The following is a 22,742-nucleotide window of genomic DNA, read 5'->3' on the forward strand; positions in this document are numbered from 1 at the left end:
AATTCTTCCAGCTCTAGATCAGTGGCACTAGTTATAATTTCAGGGTAGCACATTCAACAAGTTTATGAAAAATACTCAGCCAGAGAGATGGGGTCAAAGAGAAGGGGTGCCACATGGCAGGGAGAAAGGGGATGTCCAGCAAGAAAGACTTGAGGGAGGGAAAACGAAAGACCAAGAATGAGCAGCAAGCAGGAACTCACACTGCACTCTGAGTGATGCTGGAGCAACGAACATCCTTGTGACACACATGGACCAGACTATTCTAGCAATTTTAGAAAACATCAAGGAACAGCGTCACCATGTTCTCTAACCCCCCTTGAAATACATTAACATGGACCAAAAAAGGCCTCAAAGGAAAATCGCAACAATAAAGTAAGCAGTCATATTCTTTGTCTTGCTTCCCACCTCCACCTCCCGCAAGACACTCTACTTCCCCAATTTGCTTGTAAAAGAATCTCAAATTAAGTGGGAAACTTGTGGGGAAAAATATTGTTATGTCCAAACTTAAAGCGTTCTCTCGAAAGTAATTGTGATGTTTTAGTTTATTCTCTCACTGCTACTAATCCCAAACCCTTAGAGAAACAAGGGTTTCTGCCCCTCTTGGTGCAGTTGAAGGCGGAATGAGGTAGGGAACACTGCTGAGCCCATGACAGCTGGTTGAGAGCAGCGGACACTGCTAGGCACTTCCCAGAACCCACTCTGGGTTCTTCCTCTTTACTGGAAGAGCCTCCCAGTGCAACTTCTCCCTTCTGTCTGATCCTGCTTTCTCCCCGATCCCTCTTCACCGATGGCAATCCCAAGAGAATGTCCTTATAAATATCCTATTTGCTAATCTCCATCTCAAAGTTGGCTCCTCAGGAAACCCAATCTCCAATAGTGATTTGGGGCAAATTACTTAGCTTCTCTGAGCCTCAATATCCTCAGCTGTAAGATGGGGATAATGATACCAACTTCTCATCACTGTTATCAACATTAAAGGTGACAGGCCATATGTAAGCACCCAGCGCAGTGTCTAGTTTAGGGTAGTACTGTGCAAATTCCTTTTCATCCTCACCCTCTCACACATAAACCTGAGAACTTCAGTTTTGTGTTCTTTTCAAATAATTATATCACATTAAATGTGTATGTGGAATTTTATTTACATAATCTTCAGCCATGAAGCCTTTCTCCCCATATTAAAATTTTTACTGATTAAAACACAGAGCTGAAGAGACTACTGACTTAACATTATCAAACATTCACACCAATAACATCAGGTCCAAGATTTAACAATTACAAAATATCTCTGAAGTACAACATTTACAGGTATACTTGTGCAACAAAGTACATTAAGTCCAGCCTTGTTGCAAAGTGAAACATTCCACAAAATCAGTTACACTAACCAATAAAATGTTACTCTATATTATACAAAAGTCAACAAGATTGAAAGAATTAAAAATAGAAAACTATTTGAATATGCTAATTTCCTGCTGATACATTACCAGGACAAGGACCCTCTCTGGTTTTGCTTCCTACTCTGCCATCCAGTGTCCAGCACATTGTAGATGCTCAGTATTACTTGAATGAATATGTAAATGAGTATGATTATAATGGAACTTTAGAATATGATTCTCATAGCTTTCTTAATATCCATACAAATAGCCAAATCATGAGGTGTTTATTATTTGTGGCTATTATATTTAGGGATCCCAAATATATTAACTCAACATTTTTTAAGCCTGCTATAACATAACATCAGACTTTTTTTTTCAGCACTTGACTAGATCTACTTTTTTTACTTTTTTTTTTTGGAGATGGAGTCTCACTCTGTCGCCAGGCTGGCATGCAATGGCGTGATCTTGGCTCACTGCCACCTCTGCCTCCTGGGTTCAAGCGATTCTCCTGCCTCCAGCCTCCTGAGTAGCTGGGAATACAGGCATACACCACCATGCCTGGCTAATTTTTGTATTTTTAGTAGAGACAGGGTTTCACCATGTTGGCCAAGCTGGTCTCGAACTCCTGACCTCAAGTGATCGGCCCACCTCGGCCTCCCAGAGTGCTGGGTTTACAGGCATGAGCCACCACACCCGGCCTGGATCTACTTTTTTAAAGGCATCCATTGTTTTGATCATCTGGTACCATATGAAAACAATAACCTCATACCTCTTAAAACAGAAATAAAAAAGGAAAAGAAAAGATAATTTATAAATTAAATGAAGCTTAATTTTCTAGTAAGATGAATAGCAGACATTAATTTTAACATTTCATACACATTATAAGTGAAAAATTAAATGCTGATTTACAGTCAGCTGGGAAGGGAGAAATCCATGCATATAACTGAGCATATCTGACAACTTTCATAATCATTACTTCAAAATACCTTCTTTAGACTCAAAGAGAATTTGACCCTAGAGTCAAATTCACTGAACTTGTACAGTAAACTTTTGACTATTTCTGGCAATAGTGAACGGAAATCTCAAGGATAATAAATTATTCTCAAACCTCAATTTAGCTAACAATTTTAACTTCACCACTATACCTACACTAGGGATATTAACCCATAAGTTCGCTGCCAAATAAAAGTGCCAAATAGCCCATACTAACCTCAGTAATTCAGAAACCAAAGTAGCTAAAAATTCATTCTGTTGCATACATACAATGTGTTTAGAGTTTATTACTATTAGTAGAAAGATTTAGAGTAAATGTTAATGAAAACACGCACATACACACACACACACACACACACACACACGCATGAATATGCCTGAAATGGAATGAACAGAGGTTAATATAAAAGCAATAGTAAGTACCTGGGAATACAACTTTTGTAGATCAGTGACTCCTGCCAAGGTCATAAACCAAAAGATGTTTTTTCTTAGAAGATGCAATAATATCAATAGTGCATGATGTATTTTTTAAAATTTTAATTTATTTTTCTGCCCCACAGTAAAAAGGTATTCTCATCTGTGGTTTTTGTCTTTGGATTATATATCTTTCTCCCTTCCCTCAAGCACATTCATAAAAACAAGTTGAACTTTAAAAGCTCTGGAGAAAGTGAATTAACCACTCACTTTAAGGGCTCAGGAGACAGTTTTGTGCCTGAAAGGTTGATGTGCATCAAAGCCAGAGAACTACTAAAAAATTGCTTGAAAGATGGAGGTACTTCTTTTCCTTTCCTGAAAAAAACACAAGAGTTATACAAGCGGTTATACCTTCATCAAACATATTCATTGATTATTCAGACACTATGAAATCTACAAATCAGTCATATTCTCTGTAGAAATTTAAAAGTAAATAGAAACAAATAAATGTCCAAAACCTAAAGCCATAAAGCCAATATTATTAAATGAACCACTTAAGTGAGGTAAAGAAATACTTAGTTCATAAAATAATTCATTGCTATTCTTCATATCCAATGAATTCATTGTGTTTTACCTCTTGATCAGGAAACTCCATGTTTGGAATTTTTAAAAATAGGAGGTCAGAGAAGATGTATATTTCTCACCAATTTAAAAGCTTTCCCACTGGGTGGCACAAAATGTTAGAGATCAATACCTGCATTTGGCAATATTTTTAGATGTAGCAGGTTTCACATGCAACAAGATTGTGATCTGATGTTGAGCTAAAACAGCACAGAAAGTCCAAATGGCATGAAGCCTGCATTACAAAGAGCCTATTCAGCTACTATGTCCATACCACAAACCTAATCATTTCAGGCCAACCATTAGAACAGTTAAAGACAAAACTACAAAATAAAATGGCTATAACCTCCGAATACATCCCCTTGCTATTATGGAGAAACGTATGTGGATCAAATCATACAGCCCAATAATGAGGTAGCATCCACACTATATAATAAGGGTTTAAGAAAAACAGGATTTAAGAGTCCAAGATGGAATCTGAATGAACATTTTGCTTGTTCTGTTCTATCTGATAGAAATGATGGAAGGATTGAATAAGTCAGTATATATAAAGCACTTAGCTGATGCAGAGTAAGCACTCATTTAATGATAGTTATTCATATTCTGTGGAGGGACTCATGGAATCTCAGGGCAGAGAGCATCCTAGTGGTTTAGCTCAATCACATAATATTCAATAATATTTAATGTACAGAGATCTGGGAAAATCTGTCAATATTTGACAGTTTTTTTTTTTTTAAAGTTTTAAAACAGGACAATTGAAGGCTATTTGAGAAGAAAAATCGAAACAACAAAAATCTCTATCTGAGAAGATGAAAAATAAAACTAAGAGGAAAGACAATTCTGGTAGACTGTGTGATATAAGAAATCTCAAACAACTCTGTTTCCATATGGTGGAACAATGTAAGCTTGTATATTTTTGTTCACTTTCTGCTGAGAAAATACTGTTAACTTACTCTAAATACATTTCTCCTCCTACTACTCTGTCTTAGTGTTGAGTATTCCAGTGTTTCCAAATATTCACTGCCCCTTTTTGAAGGAGGATGATGCTTCATCCCTCCACTGACAGCAGGCTTGGCCACGTGACTCTCTTTGGCCAGTGAGACGTGAGCAGAAATGATGTGTGTGACTTTCAGAGAGAAGCCTTGGGAGCCAGTATGTGCACTGCCATGATCTCTTTTTCTCTGCTATATGACTGTGAATGTTCTAGATAGGAGGCCACTCTGCCTCCTGGAGTGAAGGTTATATGCCAGCCCACAATGGACACGTCACAAAATCACTGTTACTGAAAGCCATGGACACTGGGGGAAAGGGGTCACTGTTACTGTGGAACAATCTAACTTATCCTGACGGATACACTTATGAAATTATCTGTGAATAAAAGAATGAAAAGCCTGGCTGACAATCCACACCTCAACGTAAATGCAGTAATTTCAACAAAATTACTAAGGGCTTTCTACAACTATATCTAGGTAAGGTATTAGGTATTAAACAGTTTAATCACAACCTTTCATGTGGAAGACAAGACAATTTGTTAGCGCAATTCTGTTCTATAAGCTTAACAGCTCTACTGAAGACCAGTCATCACAGAATTCACAGTATTGTGAACTCAAAAGTGCTGATTATACAAAAACCTTTATAGTCTGTGCTTTCATCTTGTAACCCAGTTCCCCAGTCAATTACTGCTCCACCAAAGCATGGCTTTATAAGCTGGCTTCAAATATATGAGTTGACTAGGTTTCAATTAAAACTCTCAAATGTTCCCCAAAATATAGTTACCATGGAAAATTCTACTTTTCCCACCATTATATTTTCAGACGTAACACTCCCTAACTTTAATCTATGGAGGTATTTGTGGCATATTTTTGCTACTGTAAAGATTTAATCAATATTGAAGTAATAAAAAAATAGTACTTTAATATACAAAGTAATTGATTTGCGAGGCACAATTATGGAATAAAGCATGCTACAAAACTGAATTTTCCAAATAAGTGAGGGTTATCCTTTTAAATATATAAGGCCTTTACAAATTAGCAAAAATAAAAATATTTCTAATATTAACCAATACCCATATTATTTAAAAGCATATAATAACTAAATATATTTATAATTTATGGTCATAATTATAAATGCTAAGTGTTGAACTGTATTAATTATTTAGATATTCCCAGATTCCATACCTATACAACCCATGTACTCTTTTTTTTTTTTTTTTGAGACGGAGTCTCGCTCTGTCGCCCGGGCTGGAGTGCAGTGGCCGGATCTCAGCTCACTGCAAGCTCCGCCTCCCGGGTTCACGCCATTCTCCTGCCTCAGCCTCCCGAGTAGCTGGGACTACAGGCGCCCGCCACCTCGCCCGGCTAGTTTTTTGTATTTTTTAGTAGAGACGGGGTTTTACCGGGTTAGCCAGGATGGTCTCGATCTCCTGACCTCGTGATCCGCCCGTCTCGGCCTCCCAAAGTGCTGGGATTACAGGCTTGAGCCACCGCGCCCGGCCACAACCCATGTACTCTTCATAATTCCTCTGATAATTCCTCTACAGTCTCTTTGCATTCTAAGTTGCTACTCTTTGTGAATCCTTGTTGCTTCTAATCTACTGCCTTATTCTGCAAACAATTATAGTCAGGAGTATATAAGTGAAGTAGTCAGACTGGCCCTCAATTACTTCTACAAGTAAAATTGCATGACTTTGAGATAACTATTCTCTTTACTCTCCAAAAGTAGTTTATACCTATATCCAACCTCATTCATGCAAAATAACTATAAAAGTTTCTAAAAGGGTTTTTCCCATATTAAGACAGATTGCCTGACCACATATGAGAAATACTGCGCTATCACATAGTTCACGTAGGCAGGCTGAAATTATTGATAAGAACATTAACCTACATTAACAAAAATGTTCAAGGCCTAACATTCATAAATAATGCTTAAAGCCACCTTCTTTCATACACAATATTCACCCTTTATCACTCCGTTTTCCTTATCACTACAAGTTTTTCTCAGAAAAAGACACTTCCAGATGACAATGAGAGCAGAAATAAATCTATACCGGTGAGAGAAGACAGTTCTGGAGAGGTTGAGCACAGCTAAATATTGAAGGCATCCACGGAGAAGAGCTCCACAGACCTGAAAAAGAAATAAGGTACTCTTCTTTTCAAATATTTCTAGGTCCAGGAGAATCTTTTATTAGAGGTCCCCTACATCCCATCTAAATAGCTCTTCTGAGACCCCTCAGAGCAATATATGTGTGTGTGTGTGTGTGTGTGTGTGTGTGTGTGTGTGTGTGTGTGTGTGTATATTAAATTTACCATGTCCAGGGAACATTCGGTATTGGATAAATCCAGATGAGCAATGGCATTTGGCTGGGCCAAAAAATTGTACATGTGCTGGAAAAAAAATAAAAGATACATGTTAGGATTCTAGAAACACATATACACACAATGCAAGTTAATGTTTTAAAAGGAAGTTGCCAGAATTTCTTAGACCATTCTCTGCTCTTCCCAAGGGGATTACCAGAATTTTCTGTCATTCCTTTACATTCCCTGATGTGAAAATCCCAAGAATAGTTAAAATTATGTTTGAGTAAAAAAGGCCAAATGGAATCTTGAAAACCAAACCCCCATTTTGTTACACATGACTTAGTTTTCCTGATTAGTTTAATTTTTATTATACAATTTTGGAACAGTGCTAATTCATTTTAACTCCTGAGATTAAAATACCACCTGGACTGCAGTCACTCTATCAAAATGCTAATCACTTTTGAAAGTGTTTGCAGAACTACGAATCTGAATTTGAACCATAAGATGGTCTCAGGCTATCCTCTCTTCTGTTCAACATAATGATTTTCCTACCCTTAGTTACTTCTCAAAGCTAACAAGAATGACTTGGCAGTAATATGAGTGCATTGTAAAAGTTTTCACTAATAGCTAAGACACTTCCAGTTTCAGGGGGTCACAATGCCTAAATTTCCCCAGTCCTCCCATTCAAGGCCATCAAAATAATGAAACTGATCAACAGATCAGTTCAACTGAGATGTTGAACATCAACAGAGATGTTGTTCTGGAATTACCCTGTATGTGTAGCAACTGCCAGAGCCCACCCATAAGAAACTGAGTCCAAGCTCCCTGCTACCAGGCAAATAGCTTAATTCTCCTCTGCTTCACTGGATACCACTGGATACTTGCAAAAACAAGCAAGCTTATACTGAGTATGTGCTTGCAAACATTTACTATGTGCAGCAGTTCGGCTATATGGTGCTTCAGAAGAATCCTATCAAGGAATTCAGAAGAGCAAAAAAAAATAGCCTATAAACACTTAACACTTTAAAATAACCATACACATAGAATGACTTTTCTTTCTCCCCTCCCTTCCCATCCTCCCTCCCTCCCTCCCTCCCTCCCTTCCTTCCTTTCTTTCTTTCTTCTTATTTATTTATTTACTTATTTATTTTAAGACAGGGTCTGGCTCTGTTGCCCACACTGGAGTGCAGTGGTATGATCTTGGCTCACCGCAACCTCCACTCCCGGGCTCAAGCCATCCTCCACCTGAACCTCCTGAGTAGCTGGGACTACATGCATGTGACACCACACCTGGCTAATTTTTGTATTTTTTGTAGAGATAGGGTTTCACCATGTTGTCCAGGCTGGTCACAAACTCCTGGACCCCAGAGATCACCTGCCTTAGCCTCCAAAAGTGCTGGAATTCTAGGTGTGAGCCACTGTACCCAGCCATAGAATGGATTTCATTATGAAAAGTTTTGATTCAGAAAAGTCATTTTGCTCTCACATGAAGATCCTCTGCCTCTCTCTCTGTTTGCCTGGCAAAAATTGTCTCAAGACTTTTAAGTTTACTGTGGCTTTGCTCCCAGCCACCAGCTGGGGGAGCTCTTATCACCATGAAATGGTGACAAGACTATTTGGCCACACTTCTCCAAAGAGGCCAGGCCCTGTTAGGCTGCTTTCCCTGAGGGCACAGGGTCAGGTAAACTCCTGCACCTGCCACCAGGCTCCTGGAACTTTCATCTTTCTCAACCACTCTCCCTTCCAGCCCAATCTCACTCAGGCCTCATCGTTCCACTCCCCAGAAGCAAGCTACAATAGGACCCACCCTGGCCAGAAAAAGAAATCTTGAGCTATTTTGTTGTTTTAGGTGACTATTAATGTTCCTATTTTAGCTGAATCTTAATAATCTTTAGCCTCTCCTTTCACCCTTCCCTCTATTCTTCTACTTTGCCACAGTATTATTTTGGTGGTTTCATATTGGCCTCCTTGTTTTATTTTGGGAGGGAGCAGATTTATGAACCGTCAGTGAAGGTAACAACAGAAACTGGAAAATGAATTGAAAAATCATGGCACACCAGGAATCAAGTATTATTTAAATAATTTTAAGTGCAAGGGAGAGGAAAAGGAAAAAAAATACAAAAAGGCCTTCATTTGTACTTCCTGCCTTACAGGTAAACCAAAACAAGAGAAGTAAGAATAAATTTCACAGTGTTTTTCAGCCCTGTGGCAAAGCAGTGGATTGCAAATTAAGGCCCTCCAAAGATGGCCACTGGGTGTGGGCCATGTTGTTAAAGAAACAATTCTTCTAAATTCTATCTTGGTGACCAGAGGGGATCATTCGCCTCATATGGAAATGAGATCATACCTAATCCACTGTGTCAAAGATCTGCCAAATATTACATTATTGATTCAGTTACATCAACAATTTTATTATAATTGAGGGAGTAGTTTTTGTCTTCACACTCAAACTCTGAAGAAATGGCCCCAGGTTATGTGTAGACCACTCTTCTCCCTATTTTATTCACAGAATAGACAAGTGCTCAGGTTTCTCCCAATACTCCCTTTCAATTGTAACCTATAAAAAAAATCAATCTTCCCAGTAACAATAAAAATAATGAGAAAGTTCAGTTTATGTCCCCAATCTTCCCTACCAGGCAATTTTAACCTGTAAGCTAAGGGGTTTTTGTTGTTGTTGTTATTGTTTGATACGGAGACTCATGCTGTCGCCCTGGCTGGAGTGCAGTGGCGTAATCTCGGCTCACTGCAACCTCCACCTCCGGGGTTCAAGCGCTTCTCCTGCCTCAGCCTCCTGAGTACCTGGGACTACAGGCACATGCCACCATGCCTGGCTAATTTATGTATTTTTAGTAGAGATGGGGTTTCACCATGTTGGCCAGGCTGGTCTCCATCTCCTGACCTCGTGATCTGCCTGCCTCAGCCTCCCAAAGTGCTGGGATTACAGGTGTGAGCCACTACGCCCGGCCCCTGTAAGCTAATGTTTTTAAATGAAGAAAAAAAATTCTTCAACAGCATTACTTCCAAAAAAAATGTGAACTTCAGCATCATTAAATGAGAAAAAAAAAATTGTGGTGATATATGACATTTAATTAATGAAGGCTCTGGAATTTTCAGTAAAACACTTCGTAAGCTCGTAACTAAATAATTCAAAGGTGTCATGCTAAAGAGAGAGGCAGGGAAACACGCTACAAAGTCACGTTTAGAATTATTCCAGGCTTACTAAACACAGCTTCTTCAAAGATGGAATAAAGAAAGAAAAACTTACTGAGAGGTCATCTCCACGAAGGACGTTCCCTGAGAGGTCGAGATGGACAAGGGTAGAGGCGGTCAATGGATTGGCACTGAGTGACTGAGAAAGGCTGTTCACCCCTGCAACATCAAGAAAATCCAGGCTCGGTTTGCACTCCAGGAAACAAAATGAGGTTTGTGTTTCTATAAATGGCCCAACAGTTCCATCAAATTGCAGGACTGAGGTTAACCATGAGCACTGTCCCCGAAAGGTGGCGCTATGATTGTGTCTCCTTTTGACACACCCTCAGGAAGAACAGGTTGGTCAAAGATACAACCCCCTCACTGAATCGGAAGGAGTAATGAATTGGTTTCCCTTTGCTCCATGTCTTCTGATGTGTCCAAGGACAGAAAGGATTTTAATCCGAAGCCTTAGAATGATGAAAGCAATCTAGTTGACAATGTTTATCCTTCTCTTAATCCTGCCAGGTGATTCTTGAGTTAGTGCCTGGTATTTAAACGATGCCTGTCCAAATTCAGATAATTTAGGCTATTTAAAGTATTGGGAAGTTAAAAAGAGAAGTATACAGCTCTTCTTAAATGTATTACATTCAAGGAAACATTTGGATTAAAATGGATTTCACAAAGAATCAGGAGATGATCTGTATACCATGTAAGATGCAATCATAAGGAAAAATGTATAATTAACATTCTATACACTCTTTACACACAAACATAAATGGCTCAAGTTAACATAAACTGAACTAAACTGACAAATCCACCTCAGAAAACAAATAATGAATATGTGAGGAGGCTGCTTATTCTGTATGGATAGAACGAAGTTCTCTTATAGGTGGGTAACAATTATTGATGGGCCCGCTAGTCATGGTTGTCTAGTGGGCCACTTCTTTTCAGAAGGGAATAGGAGCTCTTTGAGGTGTGTCATTATCAAATGGGAGCCCAGAAGGGTCTAATCACTCACTGAGACTCAATCACTCACCACAGCACTGATGATTTTACTTAGCATAATGGGAATGTAAGAGATAGCAAAGCTCTTCGTGTTTCTACCCAAAAGTCCATGGTTCCAAATTATATACTTTAGAAATATGGCTATTTCTTAATTGGGTACACTTTTATAAAGTATTTTGTTTTCCTTAGTTTTCAGCAAAATTTTTTGAAAATCTCAACCTATCAAACTGAGACTCAAGTAAGTCAACCTACTCTAAAGAGAACCAGGAAAAGGTTTTCTTTCCCCTCCACATTTGGGCAGACCCTTCATGGAGAAGAGGGGCCAAGGTCAGGGCTGCCAGTAAGAGACAGTTCTGGTCATAGCAGCAGGATCTGATGAGGGTACTACAAGGGCTATGGGTTGCAGGTAAAGCCTCCCACTGGAGCACCTCCCTGATGTGAGCTTAGAACGTTCAGTGTGGGGCTGATAAAGAGGCCATTGTCTTCCCCAACTTCAGAGAGTTATAATAAACTGATTCTAGTGTGTGTCTGATAAAGGTTACTGAGCCATTTCTCAAAGTGGGCGCACATTTGGGTGGGTATACAGGAGACCGAGACTTCGAATAAAAAATATTTAAGTGCAAAGAACTTCTTGGCTGTCAACTCACCATTTACTAAACGCTAATCAAATGCTGGGAATTAGGAGATAAATATAAATAAGATCTTTTTCTTTTTACCCTCAAAAATTGCAAAGACCATTAGGGAAAAACTTACTTAGACTCTGCAATGAAAAGTCAGTGCTACACAAGGAATATTCATTTCAATAAACCTTTACTGAAATCCTACTGTGCACCAGGCAGGGTCTTCTGAGATACCATCTTACTTGCTGAAGGCCAGTGGAGCGGGAGACACAGACAGCTGAATAATCACTATCCAGAGAGGCAGTAACTATCAATGGGGCAAGAACAAGAGCTTGGCAGTAGAGAAGCAGGAAATGTGATTAATTGTGTTAGATAAGAGGAATGTACGGTGGCTTATAACAAAAGGTTATTTTCTGGAGGTTATCTTCTATAACTGTTTAAATGACTAACTTCCTTTAGTTTGTCCTGATATTAGTATTAATGTATTTTTTAATGGAATAATTGAGTCCAAAACATAGGGCCAATATCAGATTCTCATCAAGAAAATCATTTGTAAAGTCATTTCCTTACTGAGGTATAACAAAACTCAATAAATAAATTCCAAAAATAGAAGGCTAAATTAGTCCTGACAGCAAAATGCTCCTTGACAAGTGCGGGCACTTGGCAGTTGTCCAACATCTGAATAGACTCGAGAGAGCATCATGTTATCAGCTCAGCTTCATGCTACTGAAACAGCACGAAGGATTTCCTCTCCTGCCCCCTGAGCCCATGTTCACAGGAGGCCTGTGTTAATAAGCCCACGAAGAGTGGAGAATTATAAAGTATAGACCTGAAAAAAAATCAAGGCTCTTATAGCCCTGACTAAACACATTTACATGCCTTTCTCGATTCTGGCTGTCTAGCGATTTTGACCATTCTCTGTTATTTATTATTGTAGTGTTTACAGCTGGAAAAAGGTGGTACCAGATGGCTCTGCCTTGACATAATCTGGCAACCAGCAGGACATTTGCTAGAAATCCAGAAAACTATCAGTTAGTTAACATCTGAGATAAAGAAAGGGTATTTGGAGGCAGTGGCGATGTCATGGGGAGTTGTTTTTTTTTTTTTTTTTTAATCTGTCTTGCGTTATCGAGCCATGAATATAAATGCCAGTCTGATTCACCAGAAGCTTAACACTGCAATGTAACTCCAGTCATTTTAAATCTGCGAATCTTTCAGATCCTATGTAAAATACTTCAAGAAGTCAATTTTTTTAAAAAAGTAAACAAACATTTCAAGATATTTTTGTTCTAGGGCAATTTGAAATTACTCAGGCTGGGCATGGTGGCTCCTGCCTGTAATCTCAGCACTTTGGGAAGCTGAGGCAGATGGATCACCTGAGGTCAGGAATTTGAGATCAGCCTAGCCAACACCGCGAAAACTTGTCTCTACTAAAAATACAAAAATTAGCTGGGCATGGTGGCACATGCCAATAATCCCAGATACCTGGGAGGCTGAGGCAAGAGAATCGCTTGAACCCTGGAGGCAGTGGATGCAGTGAGCCAAGATCATGCAACTGCACTCCAGCCTGAGCGACAGAGCGAGACTCCGTCTAAATAAACTAAAATAAAATAAGATAAAAATTCTTCAAGTCATGTTATAAAACAATGCTAATTCTTAAAACACATATTGTAATATATACATATTTTATTGCAAGTAAGAGATAAATGGGAGGACCCTTATTTGTAAAGGGTATAGGCAATGTGGAGCTGTCCTCATCATAAGGAGGTGAAGAAGCCCAGCTTTGCCCATAGGACCTCCCCACTGTTACCACTCTAAAAGGGACAGGGACATCAGGGAGAGGTGGCACTGAAGGTCCTCAGAACCAAACTTGCCCTCGGAAGGATAAATGATCACTACATCCTTTTATTTGTTACATAGTAATGAACAAATGAATTAAAATAAATATAATCAAGGATTATTAATATAACCAGTTTTCTGTTTTTGTTTTCTAAAGAGACAGGTTCTCACTCTGTCACCCATGCTGCAGTGCGGTGGCACTGTCATAGCTCACTGCAACCCGAAACTCCTGGGCTCAAGCATCTTCCCACCTCAGCCTCCGGGGTGGCTAGAATTACAGATGCAATTCATATAATCAGGTTTTTTAAAACCACTCTATCTTATAAAAGACTTAAACTAGACCTATGGAGCACACAATAAATAATGAATGCTTTTAATATGTACAGAAGTCATATAAACTTTTTTAAAAAAGATTAACACTATAAACAGAAAACTAACAAAGGATATAAACTTAGTGATTTCCCTAAAAGAAATACAAATGACTAAGGAACAAGGGACTTCAGAGGCGGTCTGCCTTGTTATTTATACTTTTTAGTATCTTCTAAATCTTTACCATAAACGTGTACTACATTGATAATGATCAGAAAAAGGTTTATATAAAATGGATTTGCTGAAGTAGAACAGTGATAATGTAAAGGAGTTAAACTTAGCTGTAAGATCTGTAGATGGCTTTAGGCACTAGGTCCGAAAACAATGACTCCCGGGGAAATCCCTTTGGTAATGTATTTTCATGCCTCAATCTTAAATATGTGTGTATAAATGTGTGCACATAAAATCATGGTACTTATGGAACTAATCTCAATTTCAAACCATTCTTAATTTAACTGCATGTTCAGAATAATGTATGATGGTATGGATATAAAATCATCAAGGGATGACTTTGCTTTACTCATTTATCCAAGGCACATTCAGTGAGAGACTGAGAAGTGCTAGGACACAGCAACGAATGAGGCAAAGCCCTTATTATTCAGAAATATACAGGCTAAGGCACAATCAAATGCGATGGACACATGCTAAGATAGAGGAATTTACAAAGAGCTATGGAACACAGAGAAAGGGGCATCTAGTCATACAAGGTGTGGTGAGAGGAGGTTGTCTGAGAACGTTTCAAAGAGAAAGTGAGATAGAAGCAGCCAGGTGCAGGAGCTCATGCATGTAATCCCAGCACTTTGGGAGGCTGAGGCAGGCAGATCACTTGAGCTCAGGAGTTTGAGACCAGCCTGGGAACATGGAAACCCTGTCTCTACAAAAAAATTAGCTGGGTGTGGTAGTGCGTGTTTGTGGTCCCAGCTACTTGGGGGGCTGAGGCAGCAGGATCACTTGAGCACAGGAGGTGGAGGCTGCAATAAGCCAAGATCGTACCACTGCACTCCAGCCTGGGTGACACAGCAAGAACCTGTCTTCTAAAAAAATAAAATTAAAATAAAAATCCACCTCCAATAATTTTTTTTTTTTTTTTGAGACAGAGATAGAAGCCGAATCTGCATAGGATGCATGGTACTTCATGAGACATTCCAGGTAAGGACACTAAGGTTGCTCCAGGTAGAAACTGAGGCATATAAAAACATAAGACAGCTCAGGATGATGATAATTATGATGATGGTGGTGGTGGTGGTGCTGGTGCTGGTACTGGTGGGGGTGACGGTCGCAGTTTACTAAGCACTTTGTGACAGAAACCATACTGTACGTATATTAAATCATTCAACTCTAACTACCTGTGTAGAAATAAGATACTGTTATTTCTGTCCTACAAATGAGGCACCTGGGAACAAAGACATTATATATAAATGCATGACATGTGAGAATAAAAGTCAGAATTCAACCTTGGGCAATCTGACTACAGAACTGACACTTTCAACCACTATACATACTGTTTCCAAAAGACAGTGACTTTCTTAAGAAATGGCAAGATGTTCAAGAAACTTTTGTTAAACAGTAGTCCAGGCACAGTGCCAGGTGCTGCAGATAAAAAGATGAGAGAAGCACAGGCCACAAGGAGAGCCCCAGTGTAGCAGGAAAGACACAATATTTATACAATAATGTTACATATGTGATCTTGAATACAAAGGGAACAGTCATTGATTCTGTGTGGCCTTGGGAACAGGGAACACATCTCAGCAGAGTTTATCACAGATAAACAGTTTTATAAAACAAACTGAACCTCTCTGAGAATATTTGGAGATTAAAAAATTTTTTTTCAGGCATCCAGGGCAAAATGTGAAGATATACAAAGGCACAATGAATGCAGGATAATTTCTAATATTATTATTGTGGTGCTGCTGTGGCAAAATAATAACAGAATTGACAGGATTTGATGGAAAAAATGAAGGTGAGTGAACTTATGAACTCACCTGGAGAGAAGATAAGGAAATCTCTAAAGACAGAACTACAAAGAGGGGAGCTACAGCAGTTAGGCCCAACAGTTTTCTGTAAAGCAGACAGTCTGTCTGACAGTTAGAAAGGCCAACTTGTTGAACCAAGATAAACACAACCAGGTGCATCTAGGAATGTGAGGCAGGAGGATAGAGGCAGACAGGAGAGTGTTCCCTGACTCAAAGTTTTAAAAGTTAAAGACTGCATGTACATATCAAAATTATTCTCTACACTGACAGCATTTCACTTCAGAGCATCAAACACTGAATTACATAATGTCTTTATCTTCAAACTGCCAGAGTAATATAATAGATATATTTTTAAATGTAAGTACATTTACAAATAATTCTAACTAAGGTAGCAGGCGCAGCAGAACTATTTCAGACACATTGTTAGGTAAATAAGAAATACTGTACCTTTAGGTGATAGTGAGGTTTTAGATAAATTTAAATGCTTTAATCCCTTCGGGAGTTTGGCAAATTGAATACTTAAAGAGGACACACCTGAGAAAGGAAAAAAGCGATTAGAATTTTCAAGTTCTCGGAATTGCATTTTCTACAATGAATGAAAATTAATTTTGATTCTGAATGAAGTGATCATATTTTTCTTTCTAATATCAGACTTTGTTTTCTAACCATTTACCATCAAGCCCCCTTTTCTTTCTGTCCTACCTACAGGGTAAGAGAAGGGGAAGATGTCTTATTCGGCATACAACATCTGAAACTTTTCCATTGGAGATACTTTTCTTGGGGCCAAGTGTCACTCTTTTTCTCATAGTTCTAGTTAAAATGCAAATCCTCTTGGAAAGGATGTTAACTCCTTTTCTTTTTAACCTCTGTCTTAACGGGTTGATTGCTCTTCTAGATGAGCAGATGTATGCTATTTAATTATTGTCAAGAAGAATGGAGTAACATTAACTATTCTGATAACGGCAGATGGATTCCTATACTTAATTGGCTTACAGCTAACAACCTCATTCAGAGCTTCGGAGCATGTTTTAACTTCTTAAAAGTAGATTTTGTAACTTTGGATAACTCACCAGGAATTTACAGTATTTAAAATCGGGTATCTTCTAAATTTAATAACCAGAGTGGGAGATTGAGAACACCAGCTCACCCATCCAAGGACTGCAATGAGCATAAACTGTTTTCTGGGAGGAAATAAGTAATACACAAATGTATGCCCTTCATACAGGTCCTTCAACTGACCTCCTGCTGTAGATGAGCCATCATTTCCCCAGGGGCATGTTCTTCAGCGGGCTCCTAAAACAATGTTAATTCCTGCTCCCTTAGGCTAATTCTCAAGCTTCAGGCAGCAAGAAGAAATTACTGTGCTGGTTGCTGTCCTACTATAGAACCCCAAATTATCTATAAATCTTATCACAACTTCTAAGAAACAACATGGAGGTCATGCAGCTAGAGTAAGCCTCTACATGGGCGTTTCCCCTAGAATAGTGGGTGTTCTGGGAGCCTCTATTTCCCCACTGTGTTTCCACAGTCAAAGAAGTTTGAAAATCACTGGATTAAATCACGTTAAACAGGTTTTTATCTGATTATTTCTAGAGACTTCAATATGCTAATCCATTTTGTAAATTACAAGAGGGCAGCCTTGATATTTAGCTGATACACTCTTGTAAAAAATAATAATAATAAGTGACTAACAAGTTGATGGAGGAAAGGAGAAAGACAGAATAACTGTTAAAACTTGATTAATCTAAAAGGCAAAAAAGTGAGGAAAAAAGGGGACAAATAAAAAAATGGACCAGCACTTTGGGAGGCCGAGGCATGCGGCTCACAAGGTCAGAAGATCGAGACCATCCTGGCTAACACGGTGAAACCTTGTCTCTACTAAAAATACAAAAAATTAGTTGGGCGTGGTGGTGGGCGCAGGTAGTCCCAGCTACTCGGGAGGCTGAGGCAGGAGAATGGCGTGAACCCAGGCGGTGGAGGTTTGCAGTGAGCCAAGATCGTGCCACTGCACTCCAGCCTGGGTGACAGAGCAACTCTGTCTCAAAAAAAAAAAAAAAAAAGGAAAGGAAACAAATAGAAATACAACTTTTCACCCAAATATCTGAATGATTACATTAAACATAAATTTATTAAATATATTTAATTTACATTTGTATTATTTAAAAATATTATGTAAATATAAAGATTCAAATTACAAATCAAAGATGATTTACTTGAATAAAAATATCAAACGTTTTCAAGAGATACACCTAGAGATATATGTATTCAGAAGTGAACGTAAAAGCATGAAAAAAGATATGCTACAAACACTAACCAAAAGAAATCTGATGTAGCTGCAATGAGACAATTTAAATTTTAAGAAGCATTACTAAAGATAAATGGAATATTTCATTAATTAAGAAGATACAATTACTCTAAATCTATGCTCTCATTAACATCATCTGAAAATATATAAAGTAAATCTGACAGTAACAAAAGGAAAATACATACATTATTACATAAACACACACATATATATAATAATAGAAGTTTTCCAACACACTTCTATTAGTAGCTAATAAATGAACAGAAAAAGTCAGTAAAGATATAGAGACCATCAAAAGCATAATGAAAAAAGATATAATTGATATATTTAAAATGCTGTACCCAGTAACTACAGAATACATGTCTTCAAAGTCCACACTGAATATTTTCCAAAAGGAATCAGATACCGAGCCATAAATTTAGCAAGTCTCAACAAATAATAGAATGTTCCTTAGTACTGTGAATTCATACACAGAATATTTGTACACTCTCTGTTACCACTACTGCAGTTAAAATACGAATTATAACAATAAGATAATTAGAAAATCCCCAAATAATTATAACATAAGCAATATATTTCTAAATAACAAAAGAGCCAAAAATCACAATGGGAATTTTAAAGATCTTTTGAATTAAATCTAAAAACTATGGTATTAAAATTTTTGGGATCTAACTAGAGCCATGCCTAAAGATAAATCAATAGACCTAAATACATATTTTAAGAAAGATGAAAAACTGGAAAGTAATTATCTAATTATCCATCTCAAAAAATAGCAAATTAATCCTCACACACCTCTGTAAACAGAAGGAAGGAAAAAAATAAGAAAAAGGGAAGAATCCAATTAAATAGATAGCATCCATAAAAATAAGTAAATTTAACAAAGTTGGTTCTTTAAAAATACTAACAAAATTAATAAACTCCAGCAAGACTGGTAAAATAAATAAATGAGAAAGAGATCAAATTATCAAAATCAAATCAAAAAAGAATGTAAAGATCTTACAGGCACTGAATTATAACTTGAGGGTATAAACAAATCTGTAAGTCAAAAAACTATCATTTTAATAGAAAGGAACAAATCCCTTATGAAAAACATGATAGACCAAAACTAATGTAAGAAGAAGTAAATAATCTCAATAGTTCGCTATCTATTCAAGGAAACAAATCTATTATTAAAAAATCTCTCCATAAAGAGAAGCAAAAGAAGCCAAACACAAAGGAGTACATAGGCAAAGAACAGGCAAAGCTCATCCATCATGAGAGAAGTCAGAATAGTAGTTATCTTTTCCAAGTGGTAGAGGACAGGGCTGGTAATCACTGGGGCAAACCACAAGGTAAGTCTGGAGAATACTGGGAACATTCTGTCTCTTGATCTTGGTAGTGGCTTCCGGGAGAAACAAAAGGCCTCTTCTCTGTTAGAAAGCATACAGATTAGAACGTTGTAGATGTCAGAGCATAGGTGAGTAAAAATTTTTACAGTTCCACCCATTTCTATAGCTTTCCTGGAGAGTTCAGAAACGCTAAGAAAAGTAAGTGAAAAAGCAAGATACAATGAAGTATTTCCATTTCAAACATAAGGCTGAGAGGAAAAGACTTGGAACCAAGAATGTAAGAATATAGGGATACTGGAAAAAATTGAGTCAACACTTCTAACTTTTAAATGCCCTAAAATCTAAATCTATGCCTTTTTCTTTTTTTTCCCCCAAGATGGAGGCTCACTCTGTCGCCCAGGCTGGAGTGCAGAGGTGTGATCTCGGCTCACTGCAACCTCCTCCTCCAGGGTTCAAGGGATTCTCCTGCCTCAGCCTCCCGAGTAGCTGAGACTACAGGTGCGTGCCACCACGCCCAGCTAATTTTTTGTATATTTAGTAGAGACGGGATTTCACCATGTTAGCCAGGATGGTCTCGATCTCCTGACCTCGTGATCCACCAACTTCGGCCTCCCAGAGTGCTAGGATTACAGGCGTGAGCCACCGTGCCCAGCCAATCTATGCCATTTTAAAAATATTGCTTTACCTGTTTAACCATGAAAATATCAATTATCTCATTTAATCCTTAGAACATTCTTATTTGGTAGGTACTATTATTTATATTTTTAATATAAGGAAGCTGAGGTATAGAGAAGGTAGGTAACTTGTCCAAGAACACTTAGCTAGAAAGCTGTGAAGCTCGGAATTAAACCCATGTGTTTCGACTCTGGGACTCACTGATATACACTGAGACATGAAAGATCTAAAACACCAAGAAAAATAAGCAGGAACCCTAGAATCTATAAGTCTCTTGTCTTATTTAGAAGCTCAAATCAGAGCCACCACCAAATAGCTGGGAAAAAATATGAGCATACTTCAGGTCAACAAAAAACACTAGAGCTAGGATTCTAAATGGTGTCTAAATGAAATAATCGAATTTGGAATAAAGTGAGTGGAGGAGCCTGGGCAACATAGTGAGACCACATCACTACAAAAAACATTTAAAAATTAGCCAGGTGTGGCAGTGCACACCTGCAATCCCAGCTACTTGGGAGGCTGAGTGGGGAGGATGGCCTGAGCCCAGGAAATCGAGGTTGCAGTGAGCCATTATTGCACCATTATACTCCAGTCTGGGCAACAGAGTGAGACCTTGTCTCACCAAAAAAAAAAAAAAAAAAAAAAAAAAGTGAGGAGAAGAAGTGAGGACAGACATTTCTGAAAAGGCTAAAATCATAAGAACTAAGGTAATTGGGACAGATAACTAGGAAAAACAGAACACAGAATTTGTAATGCTTAGAGAAGTAAAGCATAAATGTACATATATTAGTATTAGAAAACTAAAACCAAAGTTTCCCCTAAACAACGCACTCTGACATTTCTGTTCTATTCTACTGCTTTTTTTAAAAAAAAATGCTTGTCATGAACTATTAAATTGATTTCACGGCCAGCTAATGGGTCTTGACCCACAGTCTGAAAAAACACTGTGTTAGATGAAGACCAAGAGCAAGCTGGTGAACAGGCATGGCCTGGCAACAAGGATAAGAATAGCCTGTGTATGTGTGTGGTCTGTTCACCATCTTGTGTGGCTCTTGCAGAAAGAGAACAGTAGGGCAACTAGCATTTGAAGGATTACTCATACACATTATACCTCTGCTTACTAAGTCATACTCGAACCTCCTTTACCACAACCCCCTCAGCAATCAGAAGACTACAGGCCTGGTCCTCTATACATAGATGTGAAAATAACAGTTTTGCTGCATCAACATTCATATCATACAACTCTTGAAGAGTTTCCAAATAAGTTCCTGAGTGGAAGGTTTAGGTACAAAACCACATTCCATTTGCTGTGTAAATTCCTCAGAATTCTTGGCCACTTAACTGTTAAGACCTTATCTCTCTCTTTTTTTTTTTTTTTTTTTGAGACAGAATCTCTCTCTGTCGCCAGGCTGGAGTGCAGTGGCACAATCTCAGCTTACTGCAACCTCCGACTCCCTGATTCAAGCGATTCTCCTGCCTCAGTCTCTCGGGTAGCTGGGATTACAGGCATATACCACCACACCCAGCCAATTTTTGTATTTTTAGTAGAGATGGGGTTTCACCACGTTGACCAGGATGGACTCAATCTCCTGACCTCATGATCCCCTCGCCTCAGCCTCCCAAAGTGCTGGGATTACAAGCATGAGCCACCGTACCCAGCCCCTTGTACTTCTTTGAGCTTCCTTACAAATAATAGTCCTGGCTTAGTCTTTTTTATATTCTGTATAACTTAATTACAGACTCCTCCTTCACCCTTTTTATTACTTTCAAACACAAAATACCATCACTGAAAACCTTGGGAACAAAAATTACTAAAAGTTTTCTCTAGATTGAAATTTCAGTAAATATTTTACACTCATGTAGATTTCTTGTGGAATTTCCATCCATGAGCAGAAAAGTTACCAATCCTTCGGGTAGTTAGCCTGAATGAAAAGAATAAAGAATTTGTGTTCAGGAGGCTCATCCTGAAGAGTAAAGAAAGATGGGAGATACGAATGTTGGCAGTTGTCTGTGAGCACTGGCAAATACAGCAATGAATGAATTTAGAAGGGGCAGAAATGAGAAAAGTCTTGGTCTGCGAAAATATTTTCAGGATGTTAAAATTTGAAGGTATATGAGCAGAAACCACACTACAGACTTGGCAGGAATATTCAAGGCTATCCTTGGAATGATTCATGATGACAGCACTGGTGAATGGGCTGCAGCTAGATAAAAAGACACAGGTCTCAGAAATAGGAAAGCAGAGGGAAAAAGTAGGCAAACATCATCTTTGAACACATGGTCTGACTCTATACAAAAGAAATCTCTCAAACTTCACCATAATTTTCAAGTGCAAATAAAAAAACCTATACAAGAGAATTAAGATTGAATACAATCAAATAAATCAAATTCAATTTAAAGAAATATCTGTTGATTGTGGACCAAGTCTTACACTAGATGCTTTGCATCTTAGGAAACAAGGAAGGGGAGACAGAAAACCCAGAAAGTGGGGATGAGAGGAAGCAAGGTGCTGAAGCATGGGGAAAGAAATGTCCACCTCTAGTTCTCATGTGAGCAGAGTGAAGTAAGTGCTATTACGGAATTTTACATGGGAGCTCCAAAGTGAGGGCAAGACAAAGGAAACTGCACCTGCGGTGACAAGTTGTCCAATGTGGCTGCACCTCAGAGAACATGAAGTGGACAACGGGAGAGAAAACAAAGGGCCTCAAATTCATTCTTCCTCTTTCATCTCCCCAAACA

The 22,742-nt window shown here is 38.4% G+C and overlaps 1 protein-coding gene across 19 annotated transcripts in view; it reads right to left on the bottom strand.

The window, feature by feature from the left end:
- Positions 1 to 22,742, bottom strand: part of CARMIL1 (capping protein regulator and myosin 1 linker 1) — a 349,557-nt gene that overhangs the window by 125,104 nt on the left and 201,711 nt on the right. For all 19 annotated transcript variants that reach the window (XM_074038752.1, XM_065544339.1, XM_074038747.1 and 16 more), the window contains 5 exons: positions 16,143 to 16,229; positions 9,963 to 10,066; positions 6,707 to 6,784; positions 6,448 to 6,524; positions 3,051 to 3,155 (listed from right to left, as the gene is read on the bottom strand). In XM_074038752.1, coding sequence (XP_073894853.1) covers positions 3,051 to 3,155; positions 6,448 to 6,524; positions 6,707 to 6,784; positions 9,963 to 10,066; positions 16,143 to 16,229 — 451 coding nt within the window. The remainder of the gene's footprint in view (positions 1 to 3,050; positions 3,156 to 6,447; positions 6,525 to 6,706; positions 6,785 to 9,962; positions 10,067 to 16,142; positions 16,230 to 22,742) is intronic.

The sequence above is a fragment of the Macaca fascicularis genome, chromosome 4 (assembly GCF_037993035.2).
Source record: "Macaca fascicularis isolate 582-1 chromosome 4, T2T-MFA8v1.1".
In the NCBI taxonomy this organism is placed as follows: domain Eukaryota; kingdom Metazoa; phylum Chordata; class Mammalia; order Primates; family Cercopithecidae; genus Macaca; species Macaca fascicularis.